Source organism: Girardinichthys multiradiatus, chromosome 23, assembly GCF_021462225.1.
Source record: "Girardinichthys multiradiatus isolate DD_20200921_A chromosome 23, DD_fGirMul_XY1, whole genome shotgun sequence".
NCBI classification, from domain to species: Eukaryota; Metazoa; Chordata; class Actinopteri; order Cyprinodontiformes; family Goodeidae; genus Girardinichthys; species Girardinichthys multiradiatus.
In genome coordinates this window covers 22,741,418-22,764,137 of record NC_061815.1, presented here as the reverse complement: position 1 = coordinate 22,764,137, position 22,720 = coordinate 22,741,418, and the positions used below count along the sequence as shown (strand labels likewise).

Sequence of the window (22,720 nt, the reverse complement as noted above, 5' to 3'; positions counted from 1 at the left end):
CACTTTAATTTATCCAGCATTTTGTAATCTAACAAATCATAAGATTGAATGTTTTATTGGTGACATCAGCCTGTCAGGGACAACAGAAGATAATTAGCTTAATTTTGGCATATGGTTTTTTTTTTTTAGGAGGTGCTCATTTTAATTAATGCCCACTGTTCTTTTTAAATAACTTGAGAATTGTGACATTAGGAGAGAGCTCAGAGGAATAATTTTATTACATTTCATCCACTGGTGTTTCTCTGCTTCTCCTTCGTCCAACATGTTGGTATTTTGGTGCAGCTGTTGGACTTTAAAGACGGCTTCCTGAGAATTAAAAATACCTGTCCTCAGGCTAAATCTGAATTTCTAATGTCCGCATTATCAAGCTAGGATGTCTTAGGCTGTGCAATTTATATGCTGTGGTTTCTGATCATAATTTTATTGTAGCCTCATATAGTGTAATTATTTTAGGATGTTTTGTGTTTTTTAGAAATCCCATTTGAAGTATGAAATTGTTGTCCTGTTATTAATTTCCTGATCTCTTCACTGCAATTATAGTTTTTCAAGCACTGTTTTAATGGCATCAATAAAACAAATCTGGAAAAGTAAAATTGTCTGTTATACAGTAAATTTGTTTTAAATGACATATGTTCTCTGGGGATACGCACACATCCAACTTGGCTGTAATAAATCTATCCCAGTTTGTGCTGAAATTTGAAAGCAATCAGCCGTCACTGAGAGAGTTTTCTAAAAATGTATCTAATGGGTCTGAACACAAGAAAAGCAGAAATACTTTGGCCTTGGACAGCAAAGTACGGTCGACCACAATAAGAAGAGTAAATTTACCTTTAAGGTAACCCTGTTTAGCCGTTAGATATTTTTTAGTTCTCATTAGTTAAGATACATACAGACATACAGTGCTGTGAAAATGTATTTTCTAGATTTCTTCGGTTTGTGCCTTTTATGGTACACTAGGATGTTTACGACCCTCATACTAATGTTAATAGCCAAACCCAGGTCTGATTACTGCCTGACCTGTATAATCAAAGAGAAAATCAACTAAACAGCACCTGTCTGACAACATGAAGTAGGCTAAAAGATCCCAAAAGGACACATGTACTGAGCTAAAAACAGGTTACAAAGCCATCTATAATCCTTTGGATGATCTACGATCTAGGAAGGGAGGAAACATTGAACAGTAGTGAACCTTCCCAGGTCGGCCTTGGGAGCCTAAAGACGGAAACCACTGCTGGCCAGAACATTAAACAAACATGTTAATCTCTGTCTAAAATGATAATTATTGCATTATAGGCTGGGCCGTTGCCTGTAAAACAACTGTAAAGCACATGGAAATAACATACAAACAAGCTTTAAAATTCTTTGTCAAAAAACATACAATCACCGTCATATTTTGAAGAAATATGGGCTTTTATACTGGAAAAAAACTGCGAGCCTCTCTATACCATGTAGTCAAGACTTCCAAGTGAAATCCCTGCGCTTTATTTAGAAAAAAGCATTTAAAATATGTTTACTGGAAAATCTAAAGTGTTATTATGTTTAATCTTTTTTCCGCTTTTACTCCTGTTTACTAAGATCCATGCCTCTGTAAAAAGGACAAAAAATATAAACATATAAATAAGTCTCTGGCTACAGCCTTGTGTGTTTACATTTAACTTGTAAATGTTCACCGATATATGCTGTCCCTTATTTTAAATAAACTAATGGAAGAAAACAATAAAATCAACGGTTTTCTACAAAGCAACAAAAACATCCATCTTTGTTTTAAATCAAAGTAGATCAACAAAAATCAAAGATTTATTACTCTTCCTGCAGGTTAACTCTTCAACATGGTTCAGATTACCTTAGAAAAGTCTTTGACATAGTGTGTTGTACAAGACATTCAGATATAAATTTTTCATTTACAATAAAACGGTCAAATATGAAGGAAAGCGTAAACACGGCAACCAAAACACCCCCCAGAAAGATGAGGATATACATGTTGTCCTTACGCAATGTCTCGCAGAGGAAGACTCCATATTTGGTCACAGAATCTAAAATCTTTGCATTGTTACTCTTTCAAAACCCCGTTGCTGTAGGACGCTTGGATATGAACAAAGTGGCTTAAGGGGTGAGAAACATTTAGAGGTCTTGCCTCTTCTTACGGGTGTAAGATTTATTAAAATATGCAAGTCATCCCTCTATTACAAGTTTTGTTATATTCTGAACAGAAATTGCAAATAACATCATGTGCATTGAGCAGCATGGCTAAATGTCTCCTTTATGTAATAGTGCTCCAGCTGTCTCCTAGTCCAGGGTTTGGATAAGTACGCACTCTAAGGTCAGTTTATTTTTATGAATAATTAAAAAAACTAAATCCGTACAAATTGTGTCAACGTCAAGGCATATGCAAGTGATTACATGTTTCCAGTGCAATGAGAGATGTCACTAAACCAGATGTCCAAAATGAGGAGAAGAAGACAGCCATGTTGGAGAACAGATGTCTCCAACACACGTACTTGATACACGGAGTCTCTTATGCTTTGCTTCAGCTCAGACAACTGGCATGAAAGCTCTAAATCTGGCCAGGAGCCAGAGCTAAACACACTTGCTCCCTGTTGTGCTCCACCTCCATTTTAGTGTGCGGCGGCCTTTAGTTGAAAGAGGAGGAGAGATAGTCACGCTGATTGGGGTTTAGATGGAGAAGAGAACCAACCCGGCCCCTCTCCAGCTTTGCGCGCAGACCGAGGATCCCAGCGCGGGCCATCTGTGAAGGATGAGGGAACATGGTGGTGGAGGCTTCTCTCAGCAGGAGCAGTTCCCGCAGCCCTTCACGCTGTTCAAGATCTCCTCCTGCAGCTTCTTCCTCTCCTCCTCCTTCTGGGACAGCCGCTCGGCCGGCGGCTCGGCTGAGTTCTTGTCGCCTGCCCTGCTCATGATTTTGCTGTTCTGAGCGTTCCACAGTTCTCCATATAAGCTGCCGGGGTTGGCGAGGAGGGTGTGGTGGCTGCCTTGCTCTGCCACTTTGCCCTGGAAACAAAACAGAGGAGAAAAATGCTCACAGATCGAAATAAAGGGGCCATAAACACAGAGATATAATCAGCCTTGCATCGTGACCATACTGCTAAGAGTCCACGACGCCTCCCCAACAACTGTTGCGTTCTTCTCGCAAAAACACAAACTCGTGGACAGAACGACAAACACTCTCCTCCTACGCAGCCACATACAAATGAGGGCATCCCCTTCCCCCACCTCGGCTGAGCGTGCAGAGGTGTTGGCACAGTCTTTAGCGCACCCAGGACGAGCATGTGACTGTACCCTGCTCGTTATTTTAATGAGCACCCCAGGCAGTCCTCTGCTGGTGACACTAGCAAACACTGTGGCGACATCACACGCAGACGTGCCTCCTCGTCACAACCCTCTGATCCTCGCCATCTGACTCCGGGAACATGGAACGAGACAAGCTCGGCTCGCCACACTTCAAAGAAGTCCCCTCTCATTTTATCCTCCCGCTCAAGCACTGGTGGAAAATGTCAGCTCACCTGCATCGCTTCTAATATTAACTCTTACTTTCTAGATAATAACCGCCCTTCACTCCTCGTCTCTTTTGTGTTTCACAGCCTCGCGCGGTGCAGTTTTTTTCTGCTTGCTTGGATGCAGAGAAAAGATTCACTTCTGCCACAGTTTAGAACAATCATGGCTGTCAGAGAAGTCATCTGAGAAGCCATGTTTAGCCCTGAACAAGGCCTCATCAGTGTCTGGGAAGCTAGCCCATACATTATTAGACGCAGAGACAAACAACATGAGCCATCTGACCAAAACAGCCAGTCGAGTCCGACTGCTTTAATGAGCCCTTATGGAGAAAATAATACATTCTCTTCTGCAGACAGTCGTCCTGTTGTTGTTGAAGTTAATGAGAAAAGTTAAACAAAGCAGGTTTTTATCACGCACGTCGAGGAAAAGGTAACAGGGGAAATAAATGATTGCCAAAACTGGCGCGGCGGGCTATATTCTCATTGCTGGCAGATACATGAGTTGAAGGTTATGCAGGGTGCAGGTCATTGTCCTTCCCTTCATGCAAATGTATCTAATTGGACTGGCAATTAACACCGAGGATGTTTTTGCTCAGAAAGTCAGCCATGGTATAACTTGTTTCTCCGTCATATCGATGCTCCGGCTGAAAATGTTAACAAGTGGAGGTATGTGGCCAAAGTAACGACACGCAGGCGAGCTCTTACCTGATTGAGAACCAGAATCTCATCTGCATCTACGACTGTGGACAGCCGGTGGGCGATAAACATCGACGTCCTGTCCTTTACTATCCCCTTCATTGAACTCAGGATGTTCTGGAAGCACAAAAAAAACCTTATTGTTATTGTTGTTATTGGACCTACAATGCCTTACCAAATAATTCATACCCTTTCAACTTGTTCACATTTCTTAACCTTGTAAGTACAAAGAAACCTCAGTCTTTTTTCCTGTAGTTTCATTTGATCATAGACCAGTTACAATAGAGAGAAAAAAGTCAGAGTCAAATACTTTCTAGAAACACTCCAAATCATCCCAACAACTAGCTTCCCTGTCCCTGCTGGATCAAGGGATTCCCACAGAACCTTCTTCTACATGTGTGTTGTATTCCCTACAAGCCCTGTGGAAAACTGCCAGAGACTTCTAATGTCTTTCTTCTAGCCAAACTGTCATAAAGGGAAGCTCTGCAAGATGTGACTAATAGTTTTCCTGCTGACAGATCGTCCCACCTGAGCTGTGGATCTCTCCAGCTCCTACAGAGGTGTTGTGGGGTCCCTGTCAGCTTCTCTATTCCCCTAGTGCGGATTGTCGCCTTTGGCGGACGGCCATGCCTTGGCATGTTTGCAGTTGTGCTATGCTCTTGCTTTTAGAAAAGAGGGATTGAATGTTGCTCTGTGAGATGATTCAAGATTTGGAGCTTTTGTTTTGTCAGGAAAATCTGAGTTAAACATCTCCACAACTTCCTCTGTAATAATGGTTGCACTGGATTTCAGAGTAAGCCCCCCAGGGCGTGAAGGTGCAATTTTTGTAACTTTTGCGGACCACCTGCGCATTTTACACACGAATGAAGCAGTTCTTCATGATCTCTTACAAAGAAATCACAAAGCTTTTTCCTCTTCATTGTTTTACTCTTATGAATCTGATACTTTGCAAGAAACAGAATCACTTTGGAAAGAAATGTTTGCAATAGTGCACACAGCCATATCTGGTGTTAGGTGAAGCGCTTCTTCTCTCTTTTACTACATTTCCACTGGTTGCCTCTCATACTGCCCCCTGTGTTTCCAGGGAATAATGCAGCAACGTCCGCGTCAACTACAGGTCCTTCTCAAAATATTAGCATATTGTGATAAAGTTCGTTATTTTCCATAATGTCATGATGAAAATTTAACATTCATATATTTTAGATTCATTGCACACTAACTGAAATATTTCAGGTCTTTTATTGTCTTAATACGGATGATTGTGGCATACAGCTCATGAAAACCCAAAATTCCTATCTCACAAAATTAGCATATCATTAAAAGGGTCTCTAAACGAGCTATGAACCTAATCATCTGAATCAACGAGTTAACTCTAAACACCTGCAAAAGATTTCTGAGGCCTTTAAAACTCCCAGCCTGGTTCATCACTCAAAACCCCAATCATGGGTAAGACTGCCGACCTGACTGCTGTCCAGAAGGCCACTATTGACACCCTCAAGCAAGAGGGTAAGACACAGAAAGACATTTCTGAACGAATAGGCTGTTCCCAGAGTGCTGTATCAAGGCACCTCAGTGGGAAGTCTGTGGGAAGGAAAAAGTGTGGCAGAAAACGCTGCACAACGAGAAGAGGTGACCGGACCCTGAGAAAGATTGTGGAGAAGGGCCGATTCCAGACCTTGGGGGACCTGCGGAAGCAGTGGACTGAGTCTGGAGTAGAAACATCCAGAGCCACCGTGCACAGGCGCGTGCAGGAAATAGGCTACAGGTGCCGCATTCCCCAGACCTGGGCTACAGAGAAGCAGCACTGGACTGTTGCTCAGTGGTCCAAAGTACTTTTTTCGGATGAAAGTAAATTCTGCATGTCATTCGGAAATCAAGGTGCCAGAGTCTGGAGGAAGACTGGGGAGAAGGAAATGCCAAAATGCCAGAAGTCCAGTGTCAAGTACCCACAGTCAGTGATGGTCTGGGGTGCCGTGTCAGCTGCTGGTGTTGGTCCACTGTGTTTTATCAAGGGCAGGGTCAATGCAGCTAGCTATCAGGAGATTTTGGAGCACTTCATGCTTCCATCTGCTGAAAAGCTTTATGGAGATGAAGATTTCATTTTTCAGCACGACCTGGCACCTGCTCACAGTGCCAAAACCACTGATAAATGGTTTACTGACCATGGTATCAATGTGCTCAATTGGCCTGCCAACTCTCCTGACCTGAACCCCATAGAGAATCTGTGGGATATTGTGAAGAGAACGTTGAGAGACTCAAGACCCAACACTCTGGATGAGCTAAAGGCCGCTATCGAAGCATCCTGGGCCTCCATAAGACCTCAGCAGTGCCACAGGCTGATTGCCTCCATGCCACGCCGCATTGAAGCAGTCATTTCTGCAAAAGGATTCCCGACCAAGTATTGAGTGCATAACTGTACATGATTATTTGAAGGTTGACGTTTTTTGTATTAAAAACACTTTTCTTTTATTGGTCGGATGAAATATGCTAATTTTGTGAGATAGGAATTTGGGGTTTTCATGAGCTGTATGCCACAATCATCCGTATTAAGACAATAAAAGACCTGAAATATTTCAGTTAGTGTGCAATGAATCTAAAATATATGAATGTTAAATTGTCATCATTACATTATAGAAAATAATTAACTTTATCACAATATGCTAATTTTTTTAGAAGGACCTGTATAAAAGCCTACAGCCTTAAAGGTTTCTGAATGTCAATGCACACCACACTATTCAGATTTGTACAAAAAAAAACTTAAATGCCTGCATCTTTTTCCCTCCAAACAAAAAAAAAAACAAAAAAACAAATGATGTTTTTAAAACCATGTATCATTTTGTTTCCACCTTACAATCACACGCTCTCAGATGTTGGTCTGTTACATTAAACCCCACTAAGACACATTAAAGTTTGTTGTTGTGACAAAATGTGAAGGATGAATACTTCTGCGGGGTTCTGCATAGCCTTACAACAGCATCGACTATTCCAAAGGAAAAAAAGTTTGCAATAACTGGTGTGAAAAAATGCATGAATGACAGAATATATATGAAACATATTCCCACACTTTGATTTAACGGAGAATCTAAGTCAATACAATGTTGCGCAGCAACATCATCCGTCATATGCTCTTCTTTCCACTGTGTGCATATGATAATTTAAAAACATCTTTGTGATGAGAGGCAACGGTGAAAAAAAACTCAATTAACAGCCACGTCTGTTGCCCAACTCCTTATTTTTTCTGGATAAGTTCAGAAAGATCGTGCTGAACTTTCTCATTAGATGTAACATTTACAAAGACTGTGTGGTTTAAGCAGAGCTGGAGATTAAGTGGGAGAAACAGAGGCAGGTGGCGGGAGGAAGAGTGCTGTGGGTGGTGCTGTGTGTGTGTGTGTGTGTGTGTGTATGGGGTGTGTGTCACAGCAGGTATGTGACGCAGAAGGGAGCTGAATTATTGTGTACCTACAGCAGGTGACTGAGTGGGTGTTTGTTCTGCTAAATGTGTATGCAGAAACTATGAGGCGGCAGCTCTGAACTGTTATTATGCATGCATGCTGGCGTCTGTGTCGGCAGCAGGACCAACCTCTTCGGTGATGGAGTCCAGGGACGACGTGGCTTCGTCGTACAGGAGGATGGGCGGATTCTTGAGGATGGTGCGGGCGATGGCGACGCGTTGCTTCTCCCCACCTGAAAGAGGAGAAGAGCTGCAACGTTTGACATATGCAAAGAGACAGACAACAGGTCTCTGCTGCTTGGCTCTTCTCTTCATTATTACTGCAAACTGAGGGGGCCATTACTCACACAATACCAATTCGGCAGGCTTTGAGTCAGTAAAAACAGACTTCCATTTAATCGTGAGGGAAAAGTCAGGAGGGCTTAAAGATTTCTCCCAGTGTGTCTGACTCTGCCTTTATTACATACGAGCGGCGTGTGGCCCCTTGAAAGCAAGCGGCTTTCAGCGTGTGTAAACATCGCTGGCAGTGGAAAGCGCCGAGACTCGCGCCGGCCCCTTCCTGACCCCCCCCTAACCCCCCTCCTTCGTTTGTCACTGGTAGCTGTCACATATAGCAGCAGTGAAATTAATGAGAACTTAGTCATGTCTGTATTTTGTCCGTTCTCTCGCCCGCTCCACATGCAGAAATCTGTGCTGCTGGTAATTGCACGTTGAAGGCAGATATGGCTCACGGCCTTGTTTACGTGGGCTAAATGAGTGACGCTAACAACCCAATTCAACCCGGTCTCGTGTGGATCGAATTAGAGCAACTCACAGGCAGCATGCCATTAAACACACTTATGATCTGAGGTGGAGAAAGTGGCGGCGCAGCAGTGATGGTGCGAGTGATCAAACTGAGACCTTATTGCAGTTTGTTGCCGATTCTTTACATGGACGAGAGCCGTTTCGACAACTGAGCCATGAGGGGTAACATTTAAAAGCAAATGCCATTGAAAGACAGTGTTTCATTAGTAAATATAAATTTACTTTAGGTGCAGATTTCTTTTTTGTGAATTAAAACTTAATATGAAGCAGGTGTGGCTCACTAAAAATGTTCCTAAATCTGGTGCCAGTTATCAGTGATTCATGCCAAGATTAGGACAGCTCACTGAAAAGAAGCTTCATTTATCCTGAAAAGTGATCGACTTAAATGCAGCCGTCTCATTTAAATCTGCATGACTATATTGGAGGATGGAGAAACGGGTCAGAGCCTAAAAAGAGATAATTTTGTTGTGTACAGGTTTTCTATCAGTTTGAGTCAATTTAAGAATTTTTAAAGACAATTACAAAATAAATTTAAGAACTACAAAATAAAAATTTCATATTAGTAATAACGGTGATAATTTAAGATAAATCTAACTCTGACAAGATCCCATCTAGGTCCTTCATTTTTACAGCAAAGTTCATTTTCATGCCTTTTACACGACATGCAGTAAGCTTCGTTACAGCGACCAGGAACATCTTATCTTTTTTATGGCACTTCATTTTTAATAGTTGGCTTTTGTCTGAGAAAGGCGCTTAAACAAACGCTACTTGTGTTTATTTTGCAAAGATATGTTAAAATAGTATTTTAACAGATTTATTGGTTCCTCTGAAGCAGTGGTATCCAAACTTTGTTACACTGGCTGTCAAGAATCAAGTTAAAAGTACTCCTTGGCCACAAAAATGTTTAAGTTGTTTTAAATAATAAAGAAATAAATGACCATATAATTAAATTTGCTTTTCTATTTTAGTAGCTCAACACTAAACATGCCATGTTTTAATAAAAGTAGTCAGGTTTTATTTTTTTTTATCCAGAAAGTGTAAAATTCTAGACCCGAAACATAAATAATGTCAGTGTTTTGCATCCCTAATGTCATTCCTCTTTTTTGTACTTTCTTGGTCTTTTCTCATTAACAAGAACAGGATGTGGGTAACTTTTTCTGTAAAAAACGCTTTATTTAGTTGTATTTGGCCAATTTTAATAAATGGTTGTGTCGGAATATGTTTTTGAGTGAATACTGCCGGATGTTTGTGATCCTGTTTACTATGAAACTGAAATAAAAGAAAACAAAGGCGTGGTTAAGAAATGATCAAACCTAAAATTCTCCATTTGAAGAAAATCTTTGTCAGAGATGACATTTTTCTTTTCAGCCAATCACATCAGCTCTATGTCAACAGAAGGAAAAATGAAGCTTTCAAAGCAAATAACACCATACCTGCATTGAAACACGGAGGAGACTGTGTTTCATTTTGGAGCACCTTTGCTGAATCTGAAAAGAGGCTACCTCAGTCACAGATGATGGGTTCTATTATATTCTAGTTATCTATTTATCCATTTGACCTCTCTATCTGTTCCTCTTATATGCTCAGACACTTTCCTGTCTTTTCCTGGACTGCAGATGAAGGTCTCACAAAATTACAGTTTTGACAAACATTTCAGCTTTAAAACATCTTTTTTTTCCTGCTTGTACCTAAACACAGTCAGGTGAGTAATACTGTAAAACTCTTTCAACTCTCCACACCCTCAAATCTATAAAGTGAACCAATTTAAAACGTTTTCTCAGTTCGTCATTTGTTCAGTGGCAAAACAGAAGACATCTGTGAAAGTGCACGAACGTGTGAACCTTGGCTTTTAGAGATGGGGGAACAGCTCGAGTGTTTCAGGTTGTTGTCTTCCTGGATGGCCTCGTATCCCTGGAGATTCAGCCCACAGACAGATGTGCCAACATTGTTCATCAGCATTTGTAATTTAATGAGTGGCTGATTTGTTCTGTTTTTAGCAGAGAGGGAAGGACCTTTGGGAGCACAGAATGGCAGGTTCATATAAGAAATGGATTTTGGTCATTTTAACTTTAATTAACAATGGTAGCGTATTTATATAACAAAAGGTTGTTATAGAGTGTGCACATTATTTTGTTGATCTGGCGAATCTGAGTATTTGTCAACAATCCAAGCATTTTTCACTCTTTACACTAATGAAAAAAACTAATGTTTGCTGCAGTTTCCTTTCTGCGCTGCAATATCTCGACTGAGACGCGGCCCAAAAGCAACTACAACGGTTTATTTTATTAAATGTTACATTAAATGTTCAAAGCAAAGCCCTACGTTTCTAAAGCAGAGAACAACTTTTTCCGATTGTTTTGGCAGCACGACATTAACTAAAACTGAACTGAAATGTGTTATACCAACAATATCATATCAAAACAGAGACTTAGCGTTAGCATAGCAGACTGCAGAAAAATGTAAGCAGGAGCAAGACATGCTTTTTGGGACTGTAGCTTTGAATTTTCAATCAGATACATGTTTACAAATAAATGATTAAGCTTTGCCAAATTTACGTGAAGCTAGTAGCGGCCTTAACAGAGTTAAAGCTGCATAAGGGAGTTCTGAAAAAACCTGGACTTAGCCTGACAATTTGAACAAGCCTCCCCTTCCTCTCTGTGATGCTACAGTCCTCCCTCCGCATCACAGCCTGTCGTGAACGCACAGCTTGCTTTTGGTCATCGGTCGTCTTCTGTCTTTACCTTGAATGACGGTACGCGCTGTGTGGGGGAGGGGTGCGAGCAACATGTACATGAGCCTGATTGACGCCACAAAGATGTCCCCCTGGCTCTGATTGGTTGGTTCTGACCGGGAACGGTGCATTTCCGCAAATGGGTGCAAGACCACTGGGAGGAGCCAGAGGAGCTTGGTTTTTTTCACAGATCATCTGTTTGATATTTTACTGTCAGGACATAGTGACAGTTTTAACAAATGTTTAAAAAAAAATTTTTTGCAAAGGTTGCTTAATGCAGCTTTAACCCAGGGTTGGAGCAGCATATTAAGTCTTATCTGCAGAGCAAAATCCTTTATCCTTAATAAATAATTACATTAAATTAAAATATTTCAAATCTGTAAAAATGCCTAGTGCTTTTGACTTCTAAATGCAATGCTCTCTGGATGATATTTTATTTTACAATATACCTATTGTTGATTTTGACCAATAAATTGTCCAAAAAGGTTATATGACCTGAAAATTTCCACAAAACGGGACAATTTTAAACAACAGTGTTGTTCCGATTGCTTGTTATTGAAAATTTTATGAAACATAACAGTCTGGCTTATGTTTCCCTGCCTATCTGGAACTTTATCAATAGAATATAAACTATCCAGGGAGTTAACAGCCAGTTAATAGGATGACAGCTGAGCTTTTAAATTCTTTGGTTAAGACAGCAACCAGGGGAGCGAGATAAAACAACAGCTCTGGTTTCTATCTGTGAGACCACATTCATTGAGTAGACATAAATGTGCAGCAGACCTGACAGCTTGAGGCCCCGCTCTCCAACCTGGGTGTCATAGCCATGGGGCATCCTGAGGATAGCGTCATGTAGCCCCGCTAAACGCGCCACTTGGTACACCTCCTCCGCTGTAGCGTTTATGTTGCCGTATTGCAGGTTGTAGAAGATGGTGTTGTGGAACAGAACGGCATCCTGATGACAAAGTCAGGGAACAAAATGAGCCTTCCGAGGATATTTTCATGGCAGCAGTGAGAGAAACAGAGGATGGCAGATACAAACAACAGGACTGGGGAGCAGAGAAAGAGGAGCAGAGCAAATGACAAAAATATGTTCATGCACCATCTGTTCAGATCATCCTCGGTGCTCACTAAAGCCAGAATTATCATTAACAATTACTCTGACATGACTCAGTGCCAATCATTTTTGAGTATAATTGTATTTTAATATCATATTAAAAATGTAAAGGCAATGATATTAACAGGGTTCCTACAGATTTCCCCTTGAAGATTTTAGACTTTTCAAGACCCATACTGTGAAATATATCTCAGCTGATTTTCATTAAAGTATTTAAATAATTGTACCAAGTTCGGTTTTATTATCTCTATGTTTTACAGATCTTGAAACAACGCATTGCTGAAGTTGGCTTCCTATCCAGCAGTGTGATAACAGACAATGGCTTAAATTTTTTTAAAGAAAATAAAGGAGATACATTAAAAGGAGGTAGATTAAATATTACCGAATGTAAGAAGTATTTTAATATTTGGGAATTCATACTTTATCTTTTAAATAACAGAATAAAAAATTGAATCTCTTTTTTTGTCAGGGCCATGATGCTATAAAGTCATTTGCACGTCCATTTTATTGTGTTTGTATTTTTCCAACCTGAGGTACGACTCCCAAAGCCTTCCTCAAGCTGTCCAGGCTGACTTCTCGGATATTCTGCCCCGCGATGTAGATGTTACCCTGCTGGGGCTCGTAGAAGCGGAACAACAGGCGCACAATGGTGCTCTTCCTGCAGACAGACGGAAAAAATCTCTGTTACTGCCTTGTCTGTAAGACACAGACAGCCACACCCCCCACGGTCTATTGATAATGCTTTCTGTCCCGGAAGAATGATGACACTAGCGATGCACCAATCATTCAACCTGAGATCAAAATAGTCCAGTTTTCCCTAGATTGGCTCCGATAGGTCATTAGCAGGTCAAATATATATTGTTTTCTCCCTATTCATTAAATGCACCACAACTAAAAACTCCTACCCTTTTTGTTCTATGAAGGCAACAACCAAGAGAAAGCACTTTAGTGCAGTCAGTCAGTCATTTTCTACCGCTTATTCTATAGTGGGTCGTGGGGGAGCTGGTGCCTATTTCCAGCAGTCTATGGGCGAGAGGCGAGGTACACCCTGGACAGGTCGCCAGTCCATCGCAGGGCAACACACAAACACTCATTCATACACCAAAGGGCAATTTAGAGTTACCAATTAACATAACAGGCATGTCTTTGGACTGTGGGAGGAAGCCGGAGTACCCGGTGAGAACCCACGCATGCACGGGGAGAACATGCAAACTCCATGCAGAAAGACCCCTGGTCGGGAATCGAACCCAGGACCTTCTTGCTGCAAGGCAACAGTGCTATCAACTGCACCACCGTGCACTTTTTTAAATTATTTTGGCGGTATCAGTACTCAGTATCAGTATTTAAAATTGCGATGACCAAAAAGCAACACAAAGGCCCATCTGCACCCGCCATGTATGGCACCCATTGCCAAACATGGTGGTGGTAGTATGATGCTCTGGGGGGATTTTGCTGTTTCAGGAATTGGGTGACATGCAGTAACTGAATGAACTATGAATCCTGCTCTGTAGCAGAAACCCTTAATGGAAAGCACCCGGCCACTGTTTAATGAGCTAAAGCCTAAGCCTCCTTAGGTCATATGGCAGGACAATGATCCTAAGCCCGACTCTAAAAGGACTAAAAAACTAAACAGCATTTTGAGGTTTTTTTTTTTTTTTTTTGGATGATGTGATGCTTTTTGGGATGTTTTGGCCTGCTTCATCATATCAGATGTTATTTAAGGGATTTATTTTAACATACAGGTCTGAGAAGGTCTGGCCTTGGCGTTGATGGTGAAACTGAACCCAGAGCAGCCCAAAACTGTGATTGTAGTTATTTCACGATTTAACCGGGAGAATAATTGTATTTTCACACAAGGCCAGGTGGTTTAGACAGCCATTTTCCATTAGTAAATGAAATCATCATATGAACACTGCACTTCGTATTTACTGTGGTTTTCTCTGTCAGATATAGTTTTACTATCTGAAACATAAATCAGGATAATAAAGCAATTCTTTAACTTTTTGTTTCATTCAAAGCTACTACCTCAATCAAAGAACCTGCAGCACATTTTTCTCTTTTACGTCTTTTTGTCCTTAGAAAAACAAAACAAAGCTACAACAGAAACTGGTGTCGGCCAGGAAAAGTCTGAATGGTGCATCTCTCAAAACAGAACCTACCCTGACCCGCTGCCACCAACTATAGCCACCTTCTTCCCAGCAGGCACCTCAAAGGACACCCCGTTTAACACCTTCTGACCGTCTAGGTATTCAAAGTAGACATCCTCAAAGCGAATCGTGGCATCCTGCGGTGTGACGATTAACGGTGGGGCGAGATCCTTCTCCTACAGACAAAAGAAGAACCGGAGAAGCGTGAGTCAAGGCCTGGAGTGATGCAACAGCGTGTTCTAAAAAGGGACAATGCAGACATTCATTGCATTTTTAAGCAGTTATTTCAAAAAAACCCTCAGAATCTTCACTCTGCCCTTCATTTTGAATGCGCAAGGATCAGTAATAAACTGTAGCGTCGTACTGAGCTCAGAGATGTGGCCAAGGTCAGCGCTGAATAAAACCCGCTCCTTTGCCTGAGAGTGAAGGCGTTTTCTGTAAAAACCTACAAGAAAACATCATCACCCACAATCTGCCTCAGTCAGTTCATGTAAATAACCCAGAGAGCATTAGTATACACAAATTATTCCACTCTCTCCAACATGGAAAAAAAGCCACACTTATCATCATTCTGTTTTTGGTTTGTGTGGAGCGGATTCAAGTGAGATGGGTAGTTTTAAATAATTTTACATCTGCATAATGGGACAATGTGTTCTACATAAAAAATTTAAAAAAAAAAACACAAAACATTCATACAATACTGGCCTGCGGGGCAGCGCCATTCCACAAGGAATCACAATGGCGAGGAATATTACTGATGAGTGGAAAAATAACTAGACAGATTCATGTCTAGCACTGTAATTACAGGCTGGAGATGGGAATGGCCTTCTTATTGTTGGGCGCCAGATACACATTTGCACTGAAGTGCACTCTTATGACGCAGGATGGGCTGTCATGTTGTGTTAAATAAAAGAATATAAAAATAATGGAGAAATGCAGCAACATTCCCAACAAACTAAAACTGATACAGGGAAGAAATACAATACCATACATATATTTATTGGCACCCCTGGTAAGGATGCATAAAAAGCTGTGAAATAAATTCTGTTTTTATTTCAGAAAAATAATGTCCCACTGAATAAATTTCGAACAAAATACAACCTTCAATTTAGTACAATTACTCAGTGCAGAAGATAATTTTGAGGGGGACTGTTTTAATTCAAAATATCTGGTGGAACAATTATTGGTACCACTGCGGACAATCATTTCCACAGAAACATTTTGACAATATGACGGCACCAAGTCGTCTTTATGATATCACAAAGCTGGAGCACAAAGAGAGGATGACCTTTGACCTTTTCTATTGAGATCATTGAGAATAAGGTCTTTTGTTTCTGGGGAACTGCTGCTGTGTTTATATGTTGAAATGTTTTTTCAATCGTTATCCTGCTGAAAAAAAGATATTTATTTTAAAGTTTTGGGTATTTAAACGAGTTCACCATATAATGCACCATAGGCCCACAGCATCAGACATCTACCACCATACTTAACAGTGGGTATAAGGAGCTTTTTGTCAGATTAATTCTTTGTTTGACCCCACTCTTAGCTGATCCATTTGTTGCAGAAAAGCTTTTTTTTTAGTCGGACCAGAGCACACATTTCCAGTTAAAGTCCCAGTAGCTGCTAAATAACTGATCAATGGTTGCTACACATACTTTGTGTCCCTAACATGGCACATTTTGTGGCAGCTCTGTAACAGTGAGTTGTGGAGATTTTTTTTTTTACATCCCTTAAGCTGCTGACACACTGTTTCTCATCTTGTTATTTTAGGTTGATGTATCTGAAACACCTCTGAGGTGGGCCTAAGCAGGAAAAAAGGAGGTGCCTTTGGTGAAAATGTCACAACTAATTTTAATGTACCCCTGTTTTGTATTGTGTGTGAGTATTAGGATGAAGGATTTAAAGCTACAGGGCACATTACGTTTGCCATGTTATTACCATGCCATTTTTTTTTTTTAAACATACTTAATGATCAAGAAATGAAGGTTCAATGACTTATATGAAGCCTGTGGCTATAATTATTAGCAGAAATAAATATTAGGATAGATGAAGCAACTCCAAAGATTTAGCGTCCTGAGTTGCGTTAACTTTTTATCAGAACAGACAAAGCGTTTGCATAGGGCAGCACGAGAACAAGTAAGGGTATGATTAGGTCATCGCTGTGACATTTAAGTAGCTTTCCGTCAGTTCTGTAGCAGTGACATACAGGTCCTTCTCAAAATATTAGCATATTGTGATAAAGTTCATTATTTTCCATAATGTCATGATGAAAATTTAACATTCATATATTTTAGATTCATTGCACACTAACTGAAATATTTCAGGTCTTTTATTGTCTTAATACGGATGATTTTGGCATACAGCTCATGAAAACCCAAAATTCCTATCTCACAAAATTAGCATATCATTAAAAGGGTCTCTAAACAAGCTATGAACCTAATCATCTGAATCAACGAGTTAACTCTAAACACCTGCAAAAGATTCCTGAGGCCTTTAAAACTCCCAGCCTGGTTCATCACTCAAAACCCCAATCATGGGTAAGACTGCCGACCTGACTGCTGTCCAGAAGGCCACTATTGACACCCTCAAGCAAGAGGGTAAGACACAGAAAGAAATTTCTGAACGAATAGGCTGTTCCCAGAGTGCTGTATCAAGGCACCTCAGTGGGAAGTCTGTGGGAAGGAAAAAGTGTGGCAGAAAACGCTGCACAACGAGAAGAGGTGACCGGACCCTGAGGAAGATTGTGGAGAAGGGCCGATTCCAGACCTTGGGGGACCTGCAGAAGCAGTGAACTGAGTCTGGAGTAGAAACATCCAGAGCCACCGTGCACAGGTGTGTGCAGGAAATGGGCTACAGGTGCCGCATTCCCCAGGTCAAGCCACTTTTGAACCAGAAACAGCGGCAGAAGCGCCTGACCTGGGCTACAGAGAAGCAGCACTGGACTGTTGCCCAGTGGTCCAAAGTACTTTTTTCGGATGAAAGCAAATTCTGCATGTCATTCGGAAATCAAGGTGCCAGAGTCTGGAGGAAGACTGGGGAGAAGGAAATGCCAAAATGCCAGAAGTCCAGTGTCAAGTACCCACAGTCAGTGATGGTCTGGGGTGCCGTGTCAGCTGCTGGTGTTGGTCCACTGTGTTTTATCAAGGGCAGGGTCAATGCAGCTAGCTATCAGGAGATTTTGGAGCACTTCATGCTTCCATCTGCTGAAAAGCTTTATGGAGATGAAGATTTCATTTTTCAGCATGACCTGGCACCTGCTCACCGTGCCAAAACCACTGGTAAATGGTTTACTGACCATGGTATCACTGTGCTCAATTGGCCTGCCAACTCTCCTGACCTGAACCCCATAGAGAATCTGTGGGATATTGTGAAGAGAACGTTGAGAGACTCAAGACCCAACACTCTGGATGAGCTAAAGGCCGCTATCGAAGCATCCTGGGCCTCCATAAGACCTCAGCAGTGCCACAGGCTGATTGCCTCCATGCCACGCCGCATTGAAGCAGTCATTTCTGCAAAAGGATTCCCGACCAAGTATTGAGTGCATAACTGTACATGATTATTTGAAGGTTGACGTTTGTTGTATTAAAAACACTTTTCTTTTATTGGTCGGATAAAATATGCTAATTTTGTGAGACAGGAATTTTGGGTTTTCATGAGCTGTATGCCAAAATCATCCGTATTAAGACAATAAAAGACCTGAAATATTTCAGTTAGTGTGCAATGAACCTAAAATATATGAATGTTAAATTGTCATCATTACATTATAGAAAATAATTAACTTTATCACAATATGCTAATTTTTTGAGAAGGACCTGTAGATGCGATGTTTCAGAGTTGCAGCGGTCATGCTGCAGGATGTTTGACATGATGTCCAAAAAAAAAAAGCAAACTCTTACAGAGAGAGATGCACAGAAAGGCGATGCTTAAGCATTTTACTTAAAACTGTGCATCTTCCTAAGCCTCTGAAACACATGGCGGATATGCAATGTTGTGACTGGGGTATTACTGTCCTCATTGTGCGTTGTGCCAAAATTATTATGGGTCTTCATCCAACTGACTGGTCACTGGCTAAAAGAAATGCTCCTGTCATATTCCTAATCTAGAAAAACAAGAATTGATTTCTTGGCAGATGTTCCTAAACAATCTGATTTACTTGAAAAAGTAATGTGAAAATAAATAAAAGTAATATGTACAATTAAAAAATGCTTTAGTTACATATATTTTAAAGGAGATTATGGAAAGAGATTATTAGGGATTTTTGCAGACGCAGTTATAAATCAACTGGTCCAGCGCCAGACCAGCAACACACTGTTAATTTATTTCTGCGATTTATAAGGATCACTGGACAGCTAGAGCTCTAGCCCTGAAATTTTTTTAACTGATTATGACTGCAGTCATTACTCAAACAAAGGCAAAATCAACAACTAAAAACAGATGCCACCTACTTCCCTGCTGCAGATGAGTGACATTTTACGCTCTCAGGCTTACACGAAACACATTTGCAACAAATTCTCAAATTTGAAGTCCACTTAGTTTGAAAGAATGACTTACAGAACTTACAAACTTTTAACAAGTTTACCGCTCTGTAATTTATGTAACAGAGACAAACTAAATTAGGACAATGAGGAAAAAAGCAATCAGTAGAGGAAAGAAAAAACAATCCTAGCATGCAGCACAATTATTTTTCTAAAGTGAAGATGTGCTTTAAAATTATTGCTAGTTTTATGAAATAAATAGTCCAGTTTAATCAAGATGTCATCCATTTTTCCAACTACACGCATCATGCGGATAGATTATCAAAGTCATTCTGAAAACCCTTTCAGCTCAGGATAAAATCCTTTAACGCTTGTTTTCTGTGTTGCTGTTGTAAAGAAAAATAGGTCTGGCTAAGAGGCTTTTGCATTTTACTTTGCTTTTAAATTTCAGGCCAAACTTTCCACTCGCTTGCTACCATGCAAAAATTCAACCTTTTGGTTCTCCTTTATTAGAGGAAAACATTTATGAACACAAAGAAAGCTGTGTTTTAGAGGCACGAGGTTAGTGTCAGGCTGACAAGTTACCTTGATCTTTGTGTCGACGCTGAGCAAGGTGAACAGAGTGTTCATATCGATGAGAGCCTGCCTGGTCTCTCTGTACACTGTACCCAGGAAGTTGAGTGGAAGGGAGAGCTGGAAGAGCAGGCCGTTCACCATCACCAAGTCACCCACGGTCATGGTACCTAAACGATGGCAACAGAGCAGCTTACAGTCATTACACATCCAGAGCTTTGCAAAATTATTCATACCCCAATGAGCATTTTGTCATAGTATATCCACAAACTATAAATGCATTTTATTGAAATGTTGTGTGATAAACCAACACAAGGTTGTGCATATTTGTGAATTGATGGAAATTTGTGATTTGTGACCTTTACTCTTACAGCCTTAAAAATAAAATCCATTGCAACCAACTGCCTTCAGAAATCGCCAGTTTATTTAAATAGTCTGCCACATGTGTTTATTTTAATCACCATATAAATCCACAAAGAAAGCTGTATAAAATAAAAATCCAGCTATTCTGTGAAAGCATCAGAGGTGAGACAGAGGTCTCACACAGCTCTGTTTATTCCAACATCTTAAAATGGAAAGAGTACGGCGCCAAGCAGAGGTTCGCAGCTCAGGCGGGACAATCTGTCTACAGGATAAGCATGACATAAAGAAAAGTTGGTAAGAAGAAAGAAAGAGAGGTCCAGTTCACAGTAGGGGGCATAAACATTGTTTGTTCTTGTCAGATAAGACCAAAATTACACTTTTTAGTTTAGAAATGCTGAACGCATGGTAAACATTTGTTGGCAGCATCATGCAGTGGGGATGATTTGTTCAGCTGGCACATGGAAGCTGGTCAAAGTTGATGAGAAGATAGATGGAGCTAAATACAGGGTAATCCTGGGGCAGAGGTTTGCTTTCATGCAGGACATGGAACCCAGACATCCAACCAGAGCTACAACAGATGGGTATTCAAAGCATTTTCATCAGTTAGAATGGCCCAGTAAACTATTCTCTAAAGAAGAATAAGCAACAACTTCAGTCTAAGGATGTGCAAACATACCTCAAATGACTTGTAGCTTTAACTTCGGCTAAAGTGGTTCCACACAGCGTTGACTCAGGGGGTGGCTGGATACAAATGCACGTCATTTTTTTGGAGTTTTATTTGAAAAAAACCTATGCAACATTTCCCTGTCCCTTCATTATTTTTGCACAACTTCATTTCGGTCCACCACATGAAATCTTGATAAAATTACACAGAGGTTTGTGGTAGTAAATGTTAAAAAAAACTATTGTTGCATGTACCTTTGAAAGCGAGATAAAAAAAAAAAAAAAAAGAAGTCCCCATTTTCTCTTTCAACTTGTTGTGAAAGCAGACCGAGCATCTCCACCCCCTGTGATTTCATTTTCTGCATCAAGGCTATTTTACTTCCTATTCATGCCACTTTTTCATGCATGCTGTGCTTTGTTCTCATTTAGCTTCTATAATGGAGTTCACTCTGGGCTTTATCTGGCAGTTTCATCTGTTTTGTTTTTGGTTTTTTCTTTTAGCTTTCACATTGAAATCTTTTATTTTCATTAAACTCTGAGGCAAATTTAGTCCAGATTCTTTTCCCAGTTTTCCACTTACATTCAAGCATGGGCTTAAATTTTAAAACAGGGATAATTCACTATCTATTCCCTATATTTAAGCCACATTTACACATAATCATTACAAGTTTTTAAATTACTCACCTGCTGCAATGCTGTTGCTTGCCAGCAACATGATTGCAGTGAGGCCAACACTGAAGATAGCACTCTGGCCAAAGTTGAGCATGGCGAGCGTCGACGTGGTTTTTAAAGAGGATGATTCATAGATCTTCAGGAATTCGTCATACTTTTCAGCTTCGTACTTCTCATTATTGAAGTACTGCAGATGAGACGAGAAACATGAGGGGAGAGGAGAGAAGGGAGCGCAGGCCAGGGAGATGATCAAATTTGCAAAAGGAAGGAAGGAAAGTGCAAGTTTAGAGAGAAAGAGGGAGAGACACAAATGTGGTTGAGGTGAAAGGTTAAAGGAGCGTGGAGAGCAGTGTCAGGCAGATACACACTTTATATCCAGTCTGCTTCAAGGCTGCATTTGTTCTCAGTGACCGCTCCAAGCGGAGACTGTGTCTCAGTTGGCCTCTAAATACTTTTTCATGTCTGTGTCTTCATCTGCTCCCAACTGATTTTAAAGGACATGAAGGCGGTGGAACAGAATCCAAGCCTGCTTTGCTGAACTGGCAGCAGATCTGAAGCTGTGCCAAAGCAGAGTGACTGTGGCACAAACAACAGTTACAGATATTAGGCCGTGAAGCCTAATCATCACTTCTGAACAAGAATTACAGCTGAGTGTTGGAACGGGTTTTCTTTGTATTTACATGAGCAGCAGCTTTTACAGATGCCTGCATCAACAACAGAGCACATAAAGCAGGCCCAGCTGTAATACCCTACACAACCAGCATTAATAATGATTAAGACAGTTTTCATTAAGCGAGAACAGCTCATGCATCAGCCACAAACACACCTCAAAAACTGAATACATAAAACAAGAGAAAACAATCCACACCTCTGCTGCCAATTACTTATTATCGTTGCAGCACTGCTGTTTGTTTAGTTTTCACTACTGTGTCCCAGCTCTGGTTAAGTGGGCGATTTGCCCCTCTAGCTAACGGCAGTGAAGCTGCACAGCTACCGACTTACAGCGGATTTGCATATAAGAAAATGCAGTGAAATTGGAGAGGGAAATCTGAAAAATGCACATGGAAGACAAACTGAAGCAGTGCGATTCGCCGCGTTCATGTTCTCATGCAGCCCTTTGTGGAAGTGGAACGGATTTATGAGTGGGTGGAGATCTAATTACATATGCACACTCACAGCTCAGAGTGATGCTAAATCTGGCAGCATTGACACAGATGACACAATATAACACTGAACAAGATGTTAAGGAAAACAGGACACAAAATTACACAGCAAAGAAAATAACACTAACAAAACACATTTGGAACGGCCACTGCAGCACTCCAAAGCATGTCTATTAAAACACTACCCAGTTCTTTAGATTTGGGTGGAAAAATCCAAATGGGCACTCAGTCTCCTAGATGAGCTTTCTTGAAATGTTTTCCAAGCTAGAGATGCACTGAGAAATCGGTTGATGGTTGGATTCTGCAGATTTTCAGCTGGATCGTCCCCGACTGATGATCGGCCAGTCAGAGAC

The 22,720-nt window shown here is 40.8% G+C and overlaps 1 protein-coding gene across 1 annotated transcript in view; it reads right to left on the bottom strand.

The window, feature by feature from the left end:
- Positions 1-1,784: 1,784 nt before the first annotated feature.
- Positions 1,785-22,720, bottom strand: part of abcb7 (ATP-binding cassette, sub-family B (MDR/TAP), member 7) — a 41,903-nt gene continuing 20,967 nt past the window's right edge. The window contains exons 9-16 of the mRNA XM_047353870.1: positions 21,217-21,391; positions 19,519-19,676; positions 14,471-14,634; positions 12,840-12,969; positions 11,978-12,149; positions 7,789-7,892; positions 4,218-4,325; positions 1,785-3,009 (exon numbers count right to left, since the gene is read on the bottom strand). Of these exons, the coding sequence (XP_047209826.1) occupies positions 2,785-3,009; positions 4,218-4,325; positions 7,789-7,892; positions 11,978-12,149; positions 12,840-12,969; positions 14,471-14,634; positions 19,519-19,676; positions 21,217-21,391 (1,236 nt within the window). The 3' untranslated portion in view covers positions 1,785-2,784. The remainder of the gene's footprint in view (positions 3,010-4,217; positions 4,326-7,788; positions 7,893-11,977; positions 12,150-12,839; positions 12,970-14,470; positions 14,635-19,518; positions 19,677-21,216; positions 21,392-22,720) is intronic.